Raw genomic sequence first — 20,403 nt, forward strand, 5'->3', positions numbered from 1 at the left:
ACAGTCTGAATATGTGTTCTTTTTCCTTAAAAATTTATTTTGTAGGTATGTTCTTTGTGTTTTATACTATACAACAGCTGTTAGCAAACTGTGGTCATGCAAAGTCGCTTCAGTCATGTCTGACTCTTTATGATCCTTGGACTGTAGCCTCCCATATTTCTCTGTCCATGGGATTCTCCAGTCAAGAATTTTGAAGTGGGTGCCATGCCCTCCTCCAGGAGATCTTTCTGACCCAGGAATTGAGCCTGTATCTCTTAAGTCTCCTGTATTGGCAGGCAAATTTGCCTGCCAAATTTGATTGAAGGGCCAAATCTAGTTCCTGGCTGTGTTTTTGTTTTTTGTTTTTGTATATACTGAAGGATAGGTGGTTTCCCAGGTGGCGTTAGTGGTAAAGAACCCGCCTGCCAATGCATGAGACATAAGCAATATGGGTTCCATCCCTGGGTTGGGAAGATCCCTTGGAGAAGGAAATGGCAACCCACTCCAGTATTTTGCCTGGGGAATCCCATGGACGGAGGAGCCTGGTGGGCTTCAGTCCATGGGGTCTCAAAAGACGGACACGACTGAAGCGACCTAGCACAGCACACGCAAATAGTAGATTTGCTTTAGTAGGGCCTCCCTGGGGGCTCAGACAGTAAAGAATCTGCCTGCAATGCAGGAGACCAGATTGGATCCCCAGGTTAGGAAGGTCTCCTGGAGAAAGGAATGGCTACCCACTCTAGCATTCTTGCCTGGAGAATTTCATGGAGGAGCCTGGTGGGCTGCAGTCCATGGATTTGCAAAGAGTTAGACACGACTGAGAGACTAAACACAAGAGTTGGTTTGGACTTTCTTTGTTTGACACTTGAACTAAAAATTATACAGTGTTAAAAGACTGTAAAACAGAATTCAACGAGAAAGAATACATGACAGAGATTGGGTATGGCCTGCAGAGCTTAACATGTTTTCAATCTGGCCCTTTACGGTGAAAGTTTGCGATCTTATGTCTAGAATCTCATCCTTTTTATTTTACTCTCCTTGCCTGGTGACAGAGAGGCTGTGAATAGATTCTTCTTGAGTCTCCTCACTTCCTTAAAGAAGAGCTTGTAGCTAGTGGAACAAACCTCTGGTCCAAGGGAGTTTCGAGGGACTTGGGTCTAGGAATAATCCTCTCAAGGAAGTTTCCACTTCATGTGTTGCATATTCTGTTTTCCGGGAAGCTAGTTTGTTAGAGTTCTGACTAGTTGGTCCATCTTTGTTTTGTCAACCCCTGTGTCATCTCTTGAACATCCTTTTTAGCTGCTAGCTACCTAATGTGATAACTGTTTTCATTAGGGCAGTCTCTCTACTTTGAGAATGTATTTCCGTATGAATTCTTGATTTGTGGGATATTTTCATATGAAGCTGTTGTACTCTTTTGGGGAGGTATTTTTCTAATCACTCTAGTCCTTTTCTGTAAAAATTTCTGGATAATTTCTATCTTTCAGGTCTTTCAGTTTCTAATTCTGATATTTCTACCTATTGATATGTTTTTTGAGGTTATTTCTTTTGATATTTGGATTAGGGAAATCTAATGCATAACTTGGCAGCTATTATTTGTACAAATCTTCTATAGCTCTTCTTTTTGAGAAGGACCTTCCTTTTTTTTTTTTTTTTCTTTTTTTAGTATTTAGTGATGTATTTGGCTGTGCCAGGTCTTAGTTGCAGCATGTGGGATCTGCAGTCTTCCTTGTGATGCAGAGCATTTTTTTTTTTTTTAGTTGCAGCATGTATAATTTTTATTTGCAGCATGCAAGATCTTTTAGTTGTGGTTTGTTGGATCCAGTTTCTGGACCAGGGTTGGAACCCTGGCCCCCTGCATTGGAAGAATGGAGTCTTAGCCGCTGGACCACCAGGGAAGTCCCAAGGACCCTGTCTTTATATTCTTTATGCTCTGTCTTCAGGTTCTCCCCTACATTGACATTTTAACATTCTTGGGTGATCTTTCAAAAATCCTTAATTTCTAGTCTTATGTTTTTATTCTTCTCCTGAACTTCAAAGGACTTTATCGTTGTCATTATCTTTATGTCTGACTTCACAACATGAAGTTTTATTGCAGTTAGTTCATTGTCCCCTCTTTCTCCCCTCCTTCTCCTGTACTTGGTCCTTTCTTCATCCTTACCTATACTCCATGTGCTTCCTGCCTCTCCAGTTTCTTCCAGATTCCTCCTTCAGAATTCAACTCCAGCATCTTCCTTGGTTAAATCTCACTGAGAGCACTGCTGCAGTCTCTTTTCCCTCACCAAACCCGCCAAACTGCTTAATACAGTTCTGATGCATTTTTACTGAAACTGATGAATGCTTTGCCATGATTTGTAAAATCCTATGTGATCTGGCCTCGCCCCACTTCTCTTTTTTGAATTTTCTTCAACAAAATGGCTGAGGGATTTTACACAAGACTTTTTTCCTGCTTAGAATGCTCTATCTATGGGTTGCTACCTGCTCCCTACTCACAAACATGGTTAACTTCTTTGTATGCTTAGGTTACACCAAAATGTTGCTTTTCTAGAGAGGCTGTCTAAACTAGGGCTCTCCCATAGTTGCTCTCTTAGCACCTTTTATACTTTGTTAAATGCTGAGCTCCTGTTGTTCTGCTGTTAGAATTGAGACTTGAGTTATTCTTGACATATCATAAAGCAAGCTGTTAGGAATAATCAGAGCAAGGACTTAGTTTTTGCTAATCATCCTCATTGGTTGGCTGTTCTTGATCGTATTTCTCTAATCCTCAGAAGATACGAAAATGTACTGTTTAAATATTTAGGTTCATTGTCTTTTACCATGGAGCTTGCTTGTGAGATCATATAAAATCATAAAACTTATAGTCTGCACTTGAGTGACAGAGTAATTTTATCACATTTATAAGTAAGAATATACATTTTAATGGGAGAGTTATTGATTAGCTTTAGTGTTTATTCCTGGATAGATGTTTTCTGTGGCCTTAGTTTTGTTCGACAGATATATTATTTTGTAAAGTTACTACTGGCTTCCTAACATTTAGTATATTAAGCCAATAGGTGATATATTCCTAATTAATTTTGCATTGGAAATCTCTTGTTAAGTGTAAAAGCTAAAATGTTGAATAGCTGGAGATTTATTTCCGCATAGAATATATTAGTGTTTTTTGATATTTTTATACAGAAACCGTTGATATTCTGTCTCATGTTTCTCACTTTCTTGTCCTGTTCCAAGCACTAGATAATATATTTTACATACCTGGAAGGAACAGACAATTTCATCAAATTCTGTAGGAAGATGGCATGCCAATCTGAAACTACATTTTCTCTATTATTGCCTCTCATTTTCAAGAACATAGTAGTAGTTATATTTGGCATAGCACTTGAGTTTTGTGAGTGGGTGCAAAAAATGAAAAAAGATGTAAGGATATTTCTCTTGAACACTTTGGTTAATAGTAATTAAAGCACATGCTAAACTTATACTAACTTGTCTTGTAATGAATTTGAAATATTCCATGTATTTGATTCAAATGTGTTCATTACAGTTAGCTATCAAGATTTTATCCCCCTCAAATAATCTTAAAGAGCCCTTGGAAGTAAAGAAGTAGTAAAAATAGCAACTACTTATTTCATATACTGTGCTAAATGCGTCTTATTTTTAATCTTCATCTCAGTCCTGTAGGTGTTACTTCTCTAGGTTTTTCAGTGGAGGAAACCGGGACTCAGCGGTACATGAACGCTGTCTCCGGAGCTTCTCTGCATAGCGCTCTCATCTGGTTCATCTACTAATTTGGAAAGAAATGGGGAGACTGAATCTTGCAAAGCCAAAGGGCTTGCTCATCGCCACACAGCTAGTTAGCAATAGACTGAGGACTTGGATCGCGGGCCTCCTGACTCACATTCCGGCGCGCTTTTCACTATATCAGGACACCTTGGCTCCTGAGCCCCAAGTGACAGCCCCAAACAGCTGTGTTTATCTGTCTTGCATGTCCCAGCTTGTTTTGCTAGCAGAGCAAAAACTACTTAAAAGGATCCTCAATCTTCACCTCCCCACTCCCCTCCACTTATACTCGTATATTCCCACTTGCCCCATGAATAACTTCACAGAAAGAATTGTGCAATGTCACTAAGCCTTCCTCTGGTGTCAGAGTTACTCCCTGAGAGAACATTCACTTCCTCATGACTCCAGTTTATTGTCAGATTGCCTTTCCCTCTCTTCTCTTTGATCGGAATCTTAGTTGTTTAGGCAGGAATTTGAGGAGCAGATGTTACGCCCCTTGAACAAGCCCTTTAATTCTCCTTAGTACTGTGTCTAATGACTCTTAATCCTGTCCTTTTAACTCTGTGGCTAGCAGAATTAAGAGCAAAGTGGGACAGGAATGGTGAGCTTGATGCTGAACATTTCATTTCAGTGTTGGCAAAGAGAGCACATAAAATGAGACAGAGGGAAAATGTTAGGCTTTCCTGTGAAACTAAGATGAGTATTAGTGTGGAATTGGTAAAATTTTGTATTTCCTTCCAAATGTAAATAGAGCAATTTGGTAAAATAGATTGTCAGAGAAATGGAGCCGTTGAACTGTTTCTACTACCTTGTCTTCTTAAATTTTGCTATGTTCTTTAGATTTTCATTTCCCTTTGGAAACAAAAATGGTTCACCAGAAAAAAACAAAGTTGTTGCTTAAAGTACTTGATCTGTCGTGGTTCTTGAAGAAAATTGACTTCCTCCAAATGGGAATGCTGTTAAGAAAGATACACCCTGTGATCTAATTGGTTCATTCTGTTCTCTCTTTATAGACTTTGGTTTAGCAGTCTTAGCTGACTAATCATCAAAATTCTGACCCTTTTGTTCATATATTTAAAAACTTGGACTAAATGGCCTATAGCTGTCTCAGTTCCTGATATTAATTGAAATATAACTTGAGATTTTGGTAAGTCAGAGGCTGATTAAGAGAGAATTCACAGTAATTTGAACAGGGAAAGCATACTATAACGAAATACTAACTGTATCATGGAATTGGTGTAATGAGGGATTGGCTACTAAAAAGTAAAGTGAACTCTGAAGAATATAGGAATAGCAAATAAGAGAAGCAGCCTTACTCTTAGCATATAGGATGTTTAAGGAGGAGGCTTCCAGGATTGAGATTTAGACCTTATTTGAGAGGGCAAGGCTGTGGCTCACTAAATGATAAAGAAGTTTCTGTGACAGGAGTACTTGCCAGAAACTTGTTTCACTTGACCACTCTGATATAAAACTGACTGAGGGAAGTACCAGGGAATCTGCTGGGTGCTACTGGCTACTGATTGCTGTGCACTCCACGAGCCTGGTCTTGGAGCAACTGCATCAATGGCAGGGGTTGGAGACTGGAGAAGCCATGTGTGGTGTAGGAACCTACAAAGAGGAACACACAAGCTCCAGGGAGGAAAACCCCTTTCTCCTGGAATGCCTTTCTAGCACTCTCTAAGGACAAGATTAGCATCGTGCCAGTTGGCATAGGGAAAATATTTAAAGGGCCCAAATCCATTTTTGCAGAGTAAGCAGTGAAGGGTGAATTTGGAGTTGAGGGAATAAATGAACAGCTGACACATTTGGTCAAACAAGTGACCTTATATTTTATTAGTATTGATGCCTACTTACAGACTTAATTTGAACTTGGGGCTCTGGTCAGAATTTTGCTGAGGACCTCATTTTTTCCCAATATTTCAGAAAGGATGTCATAAGGCCAGAGAGACTTTTCTTTTATAGGAAGGAGGGACCCTGGGCAGTAGCCTCTCCTTCACGTCTGTAGGTTCCTTTATCATGAGCATCTAGTTTGGGTGCTTCAATTTCTCACCTACCTTGACGCACTGATCTTGGGGATTGTGGTGAAATCCCTCACATTGTCACATATTATAACCTCAGAGCTCACTCAGATCTTTGTTTGAATTATCTTTGCCATTGGAGTCAGTACTCTGAATTTGTACATTAAGAATGACTTTTTGCAGAATAAATATTTCAGATACTATCAGCTAGCATTTCATCATTTTAGGAGAAACAGTATAAATTTTGAGCAGCCGTCTCTAGTTAGTGGTGGCTGTGCATAAAAGCACTTTCATTGGTAAATATCTGATTTGGATTTGGTAACCAACCAGGAGGAATAACCTTACTCAGCCATAACTAAACATACCAGAATTCTAACTTTTTGTGTATATTCTATTTTTAGAAGACACAGTTATTGTGAATTAATAGTTTTTTAAAATGAAATACCTATTTATTTCTCAGCCTTAAAATTATAGACTTAGAAAGTAAATTGGACTAAACGACCTAACATTTTCTTAAAATTGTTTTACTGTTGAAGCCAATTTTATTTTGAGTTTGGGCTGTTAGGATAAATCAAGGAATTTAATTAATTTTCTGGCAATAGAATTACATTCATAGAGGACACTATAGCTGAATACAGCTTTAAAAAAATGTGATCATTTTTATTTTTGATAGAGAAATTTTATATTTTGGGCTTTGATTATTAATTTGATTTTCTACCTGCTTTTTTTTTTCTACCTGTCTTTTAAAATTAAAATATAGTTGATTTATAATATTAGTTTCAGTTTTATTAGATAGTGATTCAATATTTTTATAGATTATATACCATTTAAAGTTATCAAGTATTGGTGCTCTTCCCTATGCTGTACTATATATATATATATATAGTACATATATCCTCATATCTTATTTATTTTCTAGATAGTAGTTTGTATCTCTTTATCCTCTGCCCCTATCTTGCCTGTCTCCTCATCCCTCTTCCCACTGGTAACCATGAGTTTGTTCTTTATATCTCTTAGTCTGTTGCATTATATTTATTTATTTTTAGATTCCACATATAAGTGATAACATATAGTATTTGTCTTTCTCTGTCTGACATATTTCAGTAAGCATAGTACCCTCTTGGTCTCTTCATGTTGTTGCAAATGGCAAAATTTTGTTCTTTTTTATGGTTGAGTACTGTGTGTGTGTATACTCCAGAATTCTTTGAGAATTCTTTCTACTAGGCTTCCCTGGTGGCTCAGTAGTAAAGAATCCACCTGCTAATGCAGAAGATGCAGGTTTGATCCCTGGGTTGGAAAAATCCTCAGGAGAAGGAAATGGCAACCCACTCCAGTATTCTTACCTGGGAAATTCCACGGACAGAGGAACCTGTTGGGCTGTAGTCTATGGGGTCATGAAAGACCTCATGGTTTATGTTGAGTCCATGGGGTCACGTGACTTAGCAACTAAATAGCAACAACAAATATAAAATTTTACCTTGTCATTTAATTTATTAATAATGGTTATTTAAAATTCTATGGCTTGGCTTAGAAGGTCAGTATCTGGTTCTCCCAATTTCTGTGAACCTGAATAATAATTTCTTTCCTCTCACTAAGCTCTAGCTGAAATTTAGCACTTCCTTTAATTGTAAAAGTAGACAACAAAGTCACAGGTATACCTGCAGATTTCAGATATTTTCATAACACATTGCCATTGTTACAGATGCTTCCTGGGTGGCTCAGATGGTAAAGAATCTGCCTGCAGTGCGGGAGACCCAGGTTCGGTCCCTGGGTGGGGAAGATCCCCTGGAGCAGGGAACGGCTACCCACTCCAGTATCCTTGCCTGGAGATTTCCATGGACAGAGGCTATACACCGTGGGGTTGCAAAGAGTTGGACATGGCTGAGTGGCTAACATTTTCACTTTCACTTCCACTTTCTTGCTCATAACTGCTTTGAAATTACAGTAGTTATTAGACCTGCCTCTAGGCATAGCTACTTGATACGTTAGTCTAGAAACTCACATATTATGTCACAAATTTAAAAATATATTTTTATCGTTAGTTCTTTATAAATGATTTCCATGGTGTATGTGGTGTATTTTTTTTTAATGTGTTTAAAAAACATGCTAAGAAGGGCTCCATAGACCTCAGACTATGAAAGGTCCAGGCACAAAAAAAGTGGTTTTGTACAGGGTAGGTCAGGTTGTGTCATTTCTCACTTTATAATGGTCTGCTGGATTGCCTCTCATTTCTTCCAAAGAGAGTGAAACCAAGGTCCTTTTGGTGGCTTAAATGGCTCTCTGCACCAGCCTAATTGCTGCCTTCTTACCGTGTCTCTAACTTTGATTCTTTTTGCTCTCTTTGTTACAGCCACACTGGGAATATACCAAGTATTCTTTTGCTGCAAATCTTTTCTAGTAATTTCCTGATAATATCTACATAACTTACTTCCTCAGTTACCTGATAAGACACTTTAGTCACTTACTTCCTGACCACTCGATTTAAAATATTTATTCTTGCCCCCTTTGTACCTACTCTGCCTTTCCCACTCTGTCTTTCCCTGTACAGTTCAGTTCAGTTGCTCAGTCGTGTCTGACTCTTTGCGACCCCATGCATCGCAGCACGCCAGGCCTCCCTGTCCATCACCAACTCCCGGAGTCCACCCAAACCCATGTCCATTGAGTCAGTGATGCCATCCAACCATCTCATCCTCTGTCGTCCCCTTCTCCTCGTGCCTTCAATCTTTCTCAGCATCAGGGTCTTTTCAAACAAGTCAGCTCTTCGCATCAGGTACACTGACTGTAATTTTTCACATTTTGCATATTAACTAGCCTAGTATTGATTGTGGGTGGGGGGCGTACCACAGTCCTCTGTTTCTGGCCGGTTGGCCCTTCAGCAGCAGTTAGGTTAAACCGCTTTGAGAGCTCTTCTCTTTCCTGTGCGTGACTTTCCTCCCTTCTCCCGCCACCACCGGTTCATTTATGAGCCTACTGCATTAAGAGTAGAGTGGATGAGGACAAAAGCTAGCTAGTGTCAACTGAACCGGCCAACTCACTTTGTCTGCATGGTTGTTCATTGCCTCTTTTAAGTATGATGCTTTCTGGGATTAACATGTGATACAAAGAGCTTCATTTTTGATTTCTGCATTTGTTTGTGTGTCTACATGGATCATCCCATATGTTCTTTTCTCAGTCTCCTGATCTTTTCTACGTTTTACCTCTCATCTCCTGGAAAGCATGTCTAACCAATGTAGTTGACACAATTTGCTCACCCGATACAGTTAACATGCTATCATGGAGATCTGGGACCAGCATGAATTTCTTTGTATTGTCCAGGTCATCCAGGTCCCTTGGGACTATATTAAGACAGAGGACTAGAAAATTAACATAGCTCTGGTTGAAGCATGTAAATGTATGCTGCTGTTGATTTACATGTGAATGTCTACTGCTTTTGGTCTTCCTTCCTAATAGAGGTAGAAACACCTGCTTTGGATCAGTGAGTGCACAGCACTTACCTGAGAGAGCGATAACCCTGTCTTTATATGCTGCCAGATAGACACTCCAGCCTCCACACAATAGCCTTTAGTTGGTGATGACCATCCTCAGCCTTTCGTTTACGTTCTTCATTGTATTTACTGCCCCTAGCCATAGCTACCTAGTTCCATAGCCCTTGCCATTGCTGCTTTTCCCGTGCTCTCAAATGCCCGAAACACTGCACCAGCCCGTGCCTTCCCTCTCACCGGCAGTTTCAGCAATGCAGTTGCACTGCCGCCGCTCATCAGGGACTAGGTACCGCCAGAGAAGGGTCCTCATTGCTAACCAGTCCGTAACTGACATCACTCTAAAATCTTATTTTGGAATAGCTCCATAGGTCTACTTTGACATCAGCCCTCTCAGGTTTGATTCTCCCAAGACTCACTTTGAAGCTTCAGGATTTGCATGTAGGAGGTTTGCTGAGGAGTGTTCTGGAGAGCAGTGGAGCAGCGCTTTCTGGAGGAGGGCTTCTATGAGAGAAGCTGGGAGCAAAACAGCATTAGGAAGATGGAGGAACTGAACTGCCAGGTGGTTGCGACAGAAACCTCACCTGATCTCCACAGGGAGATCTGAAGCTGGAATAACCCTTCTGAGGTATTCCAGTTGAACCAGAGGGCTGGGCCATTTTACTGCACATTGGCCAGTCCTTAAATATGTTTAACATGTGATACATGTTACACACTTGATACATTTGGGATAGTAACATTTGATAGTTACACATTTGATACATTTGGGATAGTAACATAACCTTGGATGAGGAAGTTCTCTGCAACTCAGAGAAATTCCTGAGACTTCAGTTGTAAGCCACCAGCAGATCAAATCCTGGAAGCTGGGGAATGAGTACTTCAGTCCTGAAAGGATTGATGTGGGTGGTCACCACAGCATCCACTATAGCCACAGTGGCAGGATCACTTTCAGTGGGGTGGTGAGGGTGAAAAGGATACTCTATGTGTGTGTATGTGTATGCTCAGTTATGTCCGACTCTTTGTGACTCATGGACTATAGCCTGCCAGGCTCCTCTGGTCTTGGAATTTTCCAGGCAAGAATACTGGAGTGGGTTACCATTCCCTTCTCCAGGGGATCTTCCCAACCCAGGGATTGAACTCACGTCTCTTGTGTCCCCTGCATTGGCAGGCCAGATTCTTTACCACTAGTGCCACCTGGGTGCTAGAGAAATAAGGGAGGAGATGAAAACTTGTTTAGATAGCTTAGCTGAGAGGGAGAGGAGAGAGGTTAGTCATAGGTTCCCAAGGAGACTGGAAGGGCTGGGATCCAAAATATAGGTAGTAGATATGCCTTGGGCAGGAAGAGGTTCATTTTCATCATTGTAATCAAAGAGAAGAAGCAAGGGAAGAGTTCAGAAGCAGATACATTTATAACAGTAATGAGAGCACACTGAGGCAGTCCTTATATGTTTCTTCTGGGACAAAGCAGGAAGAAGCAAGAACTAGAGATGGGGATTTATTTGGGTTGAAGATTTAAGGTAAGTAGAGAGGTTTTTAATAGATTGCTGTGGAGAGTGAGAGGAGAGCTTACTAGGATAGCCACTGGTGTTGAGGGCCCTTTTGAGGTTGATGCTTCTGATTTTATAGAATTATCAATTTGTATAGTTGAATGACGTTTTTTTTTCTGACAGTGCTTAATGGAGTGATAGTATAAACATATTCTGTGTCTTACCACAATTTTCTTTTTTTTCTTGCGTAGCCATCAGATCAAGTCATTACAGTACAGTAACACGGGAGACATGATACTTGTTGTATCTGGAAGCTCTCAGGCCAAAGTGATTGACAGAGATGGTTTTGAAGTAATGGAATGTATAAAAGGAGACCAGTATATTGTGGATATGGCCAATACCAAGGTAAGTATGACCCAGAATATTTTAGTGAATTTAGTTAATTCCATGCATATTTACTCACAGCTTATTGTTGCTGCCGTAATTTCTGCTATAAATTAATACAGTGTATTTCAAACTGCCCTCTGCTGAAGTCTACTGAAATAGCTCGCAGTCCTACTGAGGGTTGCAGTCTCATGCCTTTCCTTTTGTTTATTGGCTGTTCACTGAGTGTCCAGTGTGTGTTAGATGGTTCAAACAGCATTCAGATATAACTTAAACATAATGCTATATGCAATTGTATTGAAATGGTGACTTGAATAGTGGTTTTTTCCCTTGATGTATTCCACTAGAGTTTCCCTCCCCTTATCTTAAAATCACCTCCCTAAAGTTTCTACCAAAGATGTTTTTTTAGGGTGATGGTGATAAGAAAATAAAGCAGACGGTGCTCCAGATCAGCCTCTCTATCTTACACTCAAATCGTTCTGTTTTTATCTGTTTGATTTGAAGCTTTCTGAGAATCCCAGACTTTATTTAAACAATGACTTTGTAGAGATGAAAGCTTTAAAAACTCTTATTTAACTTATTCTTTTTTAGTTTATGGTTACCACAGACAATTTTTCTTTAAAAATGTGAGGAAAAGATGTTCTTTTTGCTAGTTTCTAAGTTCTTACTAATATTTCAGCTGCTCAGGGCTTCTTACATTACAAAAACTAAGACTTTGTGGATTTAGGTTTTAGCCAAGAAAATTTCAAGACGAAAGGGATCTGTTGGTTCTGTATCTGGCTATTTCTGCAGTTTCAGTTTCACACACATACATACACACAGACACGCACATGCAAGTGGGCTTATTTTGTGGCTCAGTGGTAAAGAATCCGCCTGCAGTTCAGGAGTCGCAGGAGACACAGATTCAATCCCTAGATTGGGAAGATCCCCTGGAGAAGGACATGGAAACCCGCTGTAGTATTCTTGCACGGAATATCCCAGGGACAGAGGAGCCTGGTGGGCTACAGTCCATAGTCTGGCAGTCGGACACGACTGCACACAGGCACGCATATAGGTGGCTCAGTGGTAAAGAATCTGCCTGCAAAGCAAGAAATGTGGGTTCGACTCCTGGGTCAAGAAGAGCCCCTGAAGAAGGAAATGGCAACCAAGTCCAGTATTCTTGCCTAGAAAATCCCATGGTGAGCTACATACAGTCCATGGGGTCACAAAAGGGTCAGGCATGACTTAGTGACTGAACATATATATATATATACATAAAAGTGTATGTGTGTGTGTATATATATATATATATATATATATAAAAGTATGTATATGGTACATATAGTAAAATATTGGGAAAGTAGAGTGAAGGTGGATAAAGCTATGTAGATATATAGGAAATTAAAATATTAAGTTAATTACCAATGTGCGAAAAACAACTGTATATTTTAACTTAATACTCTAACTCTCTCAATCTTGTCTAATGTTATCTGTATTTTGATTTCAAAATCATGGTTAATGCTTACTCTCTCCATTTCTCAGAGGCAAATATAATTGACTGTTTATTTAGGAAATACTATTTTTAGCTTAATTGTACTCCTTGACTTGAGTGATGGGTTTTAGAAATGCAAGTATTATTATTTGAAGGAAGCAGATTTCATGGGACACTTTTTCTTAACTTTTAAAACTTTTTTCTGATTCGAAGAGTAATTAATAACTTGTGGCTTTACTGGAAAGTTCAACCAATAGAGCATTAAAAGAAACTATTAAATATATCTGATCTGTTATGATAAAACATTATGTACTTCAAATATAAACAGGCCTTTCTAATTATGTTACTAAATTGTTATATTGTTGGATTTTTATCTCTTTATATCTTTATGTGAACGTGTGTATTTTTATAGGGGTATGCGTCTAGTGATATATATATATATATATATATATATATATGTATTTCTGTTACATATTGCATTACAGGGAGAGTATTTATATTTATACCTTCAAAAACTAATTTATTGAGTTTTTAACAGTAATTTTTATTGACTGTTAAAAATTTGAAAAGGAAAAATTACTCATAATTCTACAACCCAAATATAATCACAATTAGGATTTCAGTTTTTGTATACCTTTTTTCCTTTATGAATCAGAAAAACATTTTTTTCTGATCACACGAGAACCTTTACATAAGGTATTGTTTGGAGCTATGTAGTAGAGTGGAATGCGAGGCCTCAGAGTGGGAGTGAGGGACAGGGGGCCTCCTTCAGCCAGAGAGATTCCAGTTTTGTCTGTTTTCCGTATTGAAGTTCTTTATAAGATATTCTTTGAAAATCAGGTTCTGCTGTTTCTTTAGAATATGAAGATCACTGATCTCCAGTTCATAGGACTTATTGCTTGTATTATCTGTAAAAATGGGACATTACTTCTTCAGGTTTAAGCCACTAGGAAAGTAGGACAAGGATAAACAAGAATCAACCCTTAAACCATTCAAAAACATACTTTAAAAACTGTAGTTATATTGTCATCTAAAACTCATTTATTCTAAACCAGAATTTTAGTATATTACTTCCAGTCAGAGAGCATTTTTCTTTTTTTGGCTCCCAACAGCATGTGGGATGTTATTTCTCTGACCAGGGATTGAACCCAGGCCTCTGCAAGGGAAGTGCAGAGTCTTAACCACTGGACCACTAGGGAAGTCCCAAAGAATGTTTTTCTCTATTCTTTTAAACTTGTAGACCCATACTTTACCTTTAGCCCTTTTCAACTTTAATAACGGTTCTGTGCCATTTATTTCATAATTACTTGGCTAGAGTGGGAAAGGACAGGCTCAGGGGACTCTATAACGCTTGGACATTTTAGTGGGCCATTCCTCTATGATTGTACTTTAATTAGGGAGATTAGAAGTTTTATAAGGAATTTTGGGAAAAAGGTACTTTCAAATGCTTTGTTTATGTTTGAATAGTACATGTAGTTATTCTGATATAAAACCTCTCCAAAAAATTACCTTTATTATTTGGAAATGAAATATTTTAGTCATGTCTTTTTAATGGTAAATATTGTTTCTTAGGAGTAAAATATTGTAAACTGTGGATTTTAGGTATATTTTTATTTCCTCAAGCAGTTGTAACTGGTAATTTTAACTGCAAATATAACTCTAAAAAATGAATTCATTTAAAATGCTTTGTGTTTCTTTCCAAATTCTGAATATTTCCAGAGCCTTTTCTCTAATAGAAACTCCATTACACTGGTTTCTATCCTTTTGACATATCCCCATCATTTCGGGGGTACTTTCTTACATTCTGGCACAACAAAATGTTCCTGACTCACCTTGTACTATTCTGTTCTGATTTTTCTAGCATTCCATGGCTCTCTTGAATTGGGAATTCTGTTTACAAATCAAGAGCTAGGGCACTGCTTATGTTCATTGTTGCCGAGGTGTTAATCTTCTAGAATATTTCAGAAGACAGAGTTGGGGCTGGAGGGATAAATCAACCAACCAAAGAATAAGCAAAATATATATATAAAAAATCATGAGTTCACTGTGATACATCCAATCTGAATCCAACTTCCTAGCCTTTCCCCATTCAGTATTTGTATTTCACTTCTCCAGTGAAAAACTTGTCCTCAGCATCACCAGTGTATTTACTCGTTTGTTCAAGGTCCGTATAGTCAAAGCTATGGTTTTTCCTATAATCATGTACAGATGTGAGAGTTAGACCATAATGAAGGCTGAGTGCTGATGAATTGATGCTTTTGAATTGTGGTGCTGGGGAAGACTTTTGAGAGTCCTTTGGACAACAAGGAGATCAAATCAGTCAGTCCTAAAGGAAATCAACCTTGAATAGTCATTGGATGGACTGATGCTGAAGCTGAAGCTCTGATACTTTGACCACCTGATGTGAAGAGCTGACTCATTAGAAAAGACCCTGATGCTGAGAAAGATTGAGGCAGGAGGAGGAGGCAACAGAGGATGAGGTGGTTGGATGATTTCATCGACACAGTGGACATGAGTTTGAGCAAACTCTGGGAGATAGTGAAGGACATGGAAGCCTGGTGTGCTGCTAGTCCATGGGATCTCAAAGAGTTGGCCATGACTTAGCGACTGAACAACACTTCCTATTGTGCATAGAAAGTAATTTCAAAATTGCTACATAATAGTCCCTGTAGGGAGAATTCCAGTGTGGCACCCAAGATTCCCTGCCCCTCTCCTTGAGTGTGGATGTGACCCATGAGTATAATGAGATCCTTCTGCAATTAGATTATATTGTCTTCACAGTTAACTTTAAGAAAGAAAGATTATCCTCAGTGGATCCTTCCTAATCAGATGAGCCCTTAAAAGGGATTGATCTCTTCCTGGCAAAAAAGCTTTTAAAATTTGAGGGATTTGACTCTAGAGGGATTCTCTTTTCGGGCTTTGAATATGCAAGCAGAACCTGGATGATGAAGTTGGATAGATAGCTATAGCCAAGGAGATCTCCAACCAAAATGTTGAAAGTACTGCCTGGTTTTTTCTTGCTACTTATAGTAAAAGGTGAGAACAAAAGGTAAATTGAGAAAAGTCTTGTTAAACAGAAACGAGTACTAGATGATTTAGTTAATTTTGAGCCTATCCATATGGCAAAGAATGTTAAAGTGAAGAAATTGTTTCTGAAAGTGTGACACAGACAAAAAGCCCAGGGTGTGCTGTATAACCTTTTGCTAAAACTTCAGAAAGATCAAAAGGTCAGAATATTCAGTTACACTAAAGGCTCCTTCAAGAAATGAAGTGTGTGCCTCACAGACTTTATTTTCACAATCAAACCAGTTGACTTCTAGGAAGCTTAAGGATTTTATTTCTTAGCTGTTTCAGCAAGAGATATATATCAAGAAGGGATTTTTTTCCCCACTGTTGTTTTTTTAAAAACTTTTTTATTGGACTAGAGTTGATTTACAATGTTCTGTCTGTTTCAGGTACACAGCAAAGTGAATCAGTTATACATATACGTATATCCACTCTTTTTTAGTTTCTTTCCCCATATAGGCCATTACAGAGTATTGAGTGGAGTTCCCTGTGCTGTATAGTAGGTCCTTATTAGTTAATCTCTTTTTCATATAGTAGGGTGTATATGTCAAGAAGGGACTGTTTTGCAAAGGTTTTGGGGAATGGCTTTGTCTAATCAGGTAAAAAAAAAAGAGAAGTTTCTCATTTGTTGGCTTTGAAGGTGGAGGAATCCATGTAGTGAAGAAGGCACACAGCTTCTAGATGCTGTGAGCAGCTCCCAGCTGATAGAGGCATCTTAGTCCTGCGACCACAGGAAGTTGGGTTCTGCAAGCAGCCTGAGTGAGCTTGGAAGTGAATGCTTCCCTTGAGCCTCCACAAAGGAATGTGGCCCTCCGAACAACCTGATTTCAGCCTCTGAGACCCTGAGCAGAAAATTCAACTTTCTGGATTGTGACTGGCCTTCTGACCTCCCAAACTGTTAGCTAATAAACTAAGAGTTGTTTTAAGCCCCTAAGTTTGTGGTAATTTGTTACACAGAAATAGGAACCTAATACAGTCCTGCAAATACCATACATACTAAGTAATAATGAAAGTCCCCCAAGGAGGTGGTAGTGAGGGAGATCAAGCATAAGAGTAGGACTTAGCTTTGAGTGGGAGGAGGAAATTTATTCACATTGGAAATGGATGAGATTGGGCTTGTATGCAGATACGTTTACAAGTGGTTGGCCTTAGATAAGAGATTGAAGGTGTCACCATGTAGCCACTGAATCATTTCCTAATTTTGTGTTGGGAAATGGAATGAGGCCTTATGTAGAATAGTAAAGGCTTAGAATAGCTATTGATAGTGTGAGAGAAAAATTGTTAAGACTTGTGGGAGCATTCAGGGTTACAAAATCTAAAGTTATAAGAGAGTCTTGGGCATATTCATATGATACTCTTGGGCTTCCCTTGTGGCTCAGCTGGTAAAGAATCTGCCTGCAATACAGGAGACCTGGGTTCAATCCCTGGGTTGGGAAGATCCCCTGGAGAAGGGAAAGGCTACCCACTCCAGTATTCTTGCCTGGAGAATTCCATGGACTGTATACTCCATGGGATCGCAAAGAGTTGGACACAACCTTTTTTTAAGGCTTCTCTGGTGGCTCAAACAGTAAAGAATCTGCCTGCAATGCAAGAGACCCAGGTTCAATCCCTGGGTAGGGAAGATCCCCTGGAGAAGGAAATGGCAACCCACTCCAGTATTCCTGCCTGCAGAATTCCATGGACAGAGGAGCCTGGTGGGCTACAGTCCATGGGGTCGCAAAGAGTTGGACATGACTGAGCGACTTAGTATGCACACATGCTATGATGTTCTTGAGCCTGTTTATGAGCATGAGGTGTTTGAATGGAATACAATGCTGAGAAAGAGGGATTTATTCCAGAATAAAAGTTGTTCATTATAAGTACACCAAAAGGACACTCAGGTTTATGTTGAGTGATTGGTTGAAATTTAGGATGTTGAAAAGAACATTCGTGATTCCAGAAAAGGATCCATCTGTCGACAAAGTTAGTTATAGTCGGAGCTACTGCAATATCTTGGAGAAAAGGTCATTGGAATTGAGTCGATCAAAGAAGAATGAATCTATCTCTTTGGTATCTTCACATGTATTTAAAAATTGCTCAGTAGTTAGAAAGATTTGAGTTTCAGAGGCCTTGATTCATAGAAGGGAATGACTAAGAATGTGATGGATTACACAGGGTTTGGCAGACTGCAGTCTGTGATGCAAATCCAGCCTGCACCGTTTTTGTAAATAAAAGTTTTACTGGAACACAGCCATGCCTGTTCACTTATTGTTGTCTGTGATTGCTTTTTGTGCTTATGGTGGTAGAGTTTGAGTAGTTCCTTCAAAGACCATGTGACCCAGAAAGCCTAAAATAGTTACTATGTAGTCCATCCTAAAGGATTTCAATCCTGAATATTCATTGGAAAGACTCGTGTTGAAGCTGAAGCTCCAATACTTCGGCCACCTGATGCTAAGAGCCGACTCATTAGAAAAGACCCTGATGCTGGGAAAGATTGAAGGCAGGAGGAAAAGGGGATGACATAGGACGAGATGGTTGGATGGCATCACCAATTCAATGAACATGAGTTTGAGCAAGCTCTGGGAGAAGGTGAAGGACAGGAAAGGCTGGCGTGTTGCAGGCCATGGGGTCGCAAAGAGTTGGATATGACTGAGTGACTGAAAAACAAGTCCATTAGAGAAGAAGGTTGCCAACTCCCAAAATTAGGCTATGAACATTTTCTCCAGCAAAATATACCGACACAAACTTTTGCTGACAATTTTAGGAAGTTTGAAGATTTCTGAAGCCATGAAAGGACTCCAGTTAAGGAGAACTTTTGGATTAAAGCTGATAGTACATTCCCTGAAGCATTTCCTCTCTTCAGAGGAGTTGCCTCTGCTAGTTAACTCACTATGCCAAAAACATGGGTACTTTCATTTTACGGGTCACAGAGCCTCACCTCATTCAGTGACTACAAGTGGCACTGTGGTGGGGCAGCTGTTACAGCTTTTGTCATGAGGCTGTCATGAGGGTATGGATTGATAACTGTAGATCAGCACACCTCTGTGCATGTGAGTGCATGAGCGCGTGTGGATTAGATGAAACCAGTAGTGGTCTTGGTATTGATAATGGCTTGATAATGTCATCTCTGTATGCACAGTCTAGCAGATTACGAGAAATAAATAGATGCTTCATTCTTTCTACTAGGCTCTTTCCAGACTGTTAAATAAAGGAAGGAAATTTTTTTTTCCCCTAGGAGTGCCTATGTTTAGATAAAGGAGAAAGAGAGAAAACTTAGTTTATTTGATGAAAAAGTGTTTTCATCACTGACTGTTCTTTAATAGGTGTCACTTAAAATTTTTTTTCCACTAATGTGAGCCATGATACTGAATCTGTTTATAGATTCATTTAAGAATCCTCAGTTGAACTTCATTTTCTATTATGACTAATTTTGGTCACTGATTTAACACAAGGGTACTTAACATTCCCATTGCCTTTGTCATACTCTTGTCTTTACAAACAAGAAACAGCATTCATAGTCTTTTAGTATTTCTTCAGTTTAACTTACTATTTGTGCTCATATTCTGTGTACTCAACGACTAAGGTGATCGTGTTTTATGTTAATGTCCTCTGTAGTAGGGATCATCCTCTTTTGATCCTGTTAGAAATATACTTTATATTTCTAGATGCTATTTCAACTCTAATCAATACATATCAGTAAAAGACCTCTCTTCTGGAGCCTGCCTTCAAGACCTGCATAGGCTGGATTTCTGTTAGGACAAAGCATAGGAAGTGAGATTCCAAATGGGAGGAGGTATAGATAGATAGATAGATAGATAGATAGCTGATTGGCATTGATGTATGGCAGAGAACACTACAGCATTCTAAAGCAATTATCCTCCAATTAAAAAAAAAGCCACCCCCCAAAAGCTATACTGCAAAAAAAGAAAAAAGAACTGGATTAAGTAGCGCCCATTGTGCTGAGAAGTAGTGACTCCTGAGTCTGGGAGTAGAAGAAGATGGTAAACTAGGAACTGACTGGGAGGTGAGCCCACTACACATTAAATTAAGGGGCCAGGAAGAGATGTCAGTGGAGGTGGAGCTGAGTTAAGCTGAGAGGGAGAATGAAAGTGTGAAGTAGTGTGCAAGATTGAGGAAGCCAAGGCAGTTTAGGATCTAAGTCCCTGAGGGCAGGGCATGTCTCATGGATATTGAGGTGTTCCTTTTGTTGCAAATCATGAGCTATTTTCTGGGGCCAGAGGTAGACATTTAACGAAGTGAAACTAGATCAGACATATATTTACTGCGTGGCACTAGAAGTTTTTTTTTTTTTTTTCTTAAATAAGCAAAGACAGACAAATTTCTATTTTGGAAAGAGATGAATGGAATTTCTGACAATTCTACAGATTTTAATCTATTATCCAAGCAGTTTAATTACTATCTTGACAGACAGATTTCTGTTTTGGAAAGAGATGAATGGGATCTCTGACAATTCTACAGATTTTAATCTATTTTCCAGGCAGTTTAATTACTATCTTTTAGTACCTTAGGTGCACAGGTGGTAAAGAATTCACCTGCATTGTGGGATTCCTGGGTTCGCTTCCTCAGTCGGGAAGATCCTCTGGAGAAGGGAATGCCCATGCACACCAGTATTCTTGCTTGGAGAATTCCATGGACAGGGAGCCTGGCAGCCTACAGTCCATGGGTTCGCAAAGAGTCAGACAGAACTGAGCGACCAACGCACACTTCAACACTAACTCACTTACCTGTTCATGCCACCCCGCCAT

The 20,403-nt window shown here is 39.3% G+C and overlaps 1 protein-coding gene across 1 annotated transcript in view; it reads left to right on the forward strand.

Moving 5' to 3' along the window:
- The window catches only part of WDR70 (WD repeat domain 70), a 274,164-nt gene that overhangs the window by 74,456 nt on the left and 179,305 nt on the right, over positions 1-20,403 (forward strand). The window contains exon 8 of the mRNA XM_065905250.1: positions 10,989-11,142. Within this exon, the coding sequence (XP_065761322.1) occupies positions 10,989-11,142 (154 nt within the window). The remainder of the gene's footprint in view (positions 1-10,988; positions 11,143-20,403) is intronic.

The sequence above is a fragment of the Muntiacus reevesi genome, chromosome 14, assembly GCF_963930625.1.
Source record: "Muntiacus reevesi chromosome 14, mMunRee1.1, whole genome shotgun sequence".
NCBI lineage: Eukaryota > Metazoa > Chordata > Mammalia > Artiodactyla > Cervidae > Muntiacus > Muntiacus reevesi.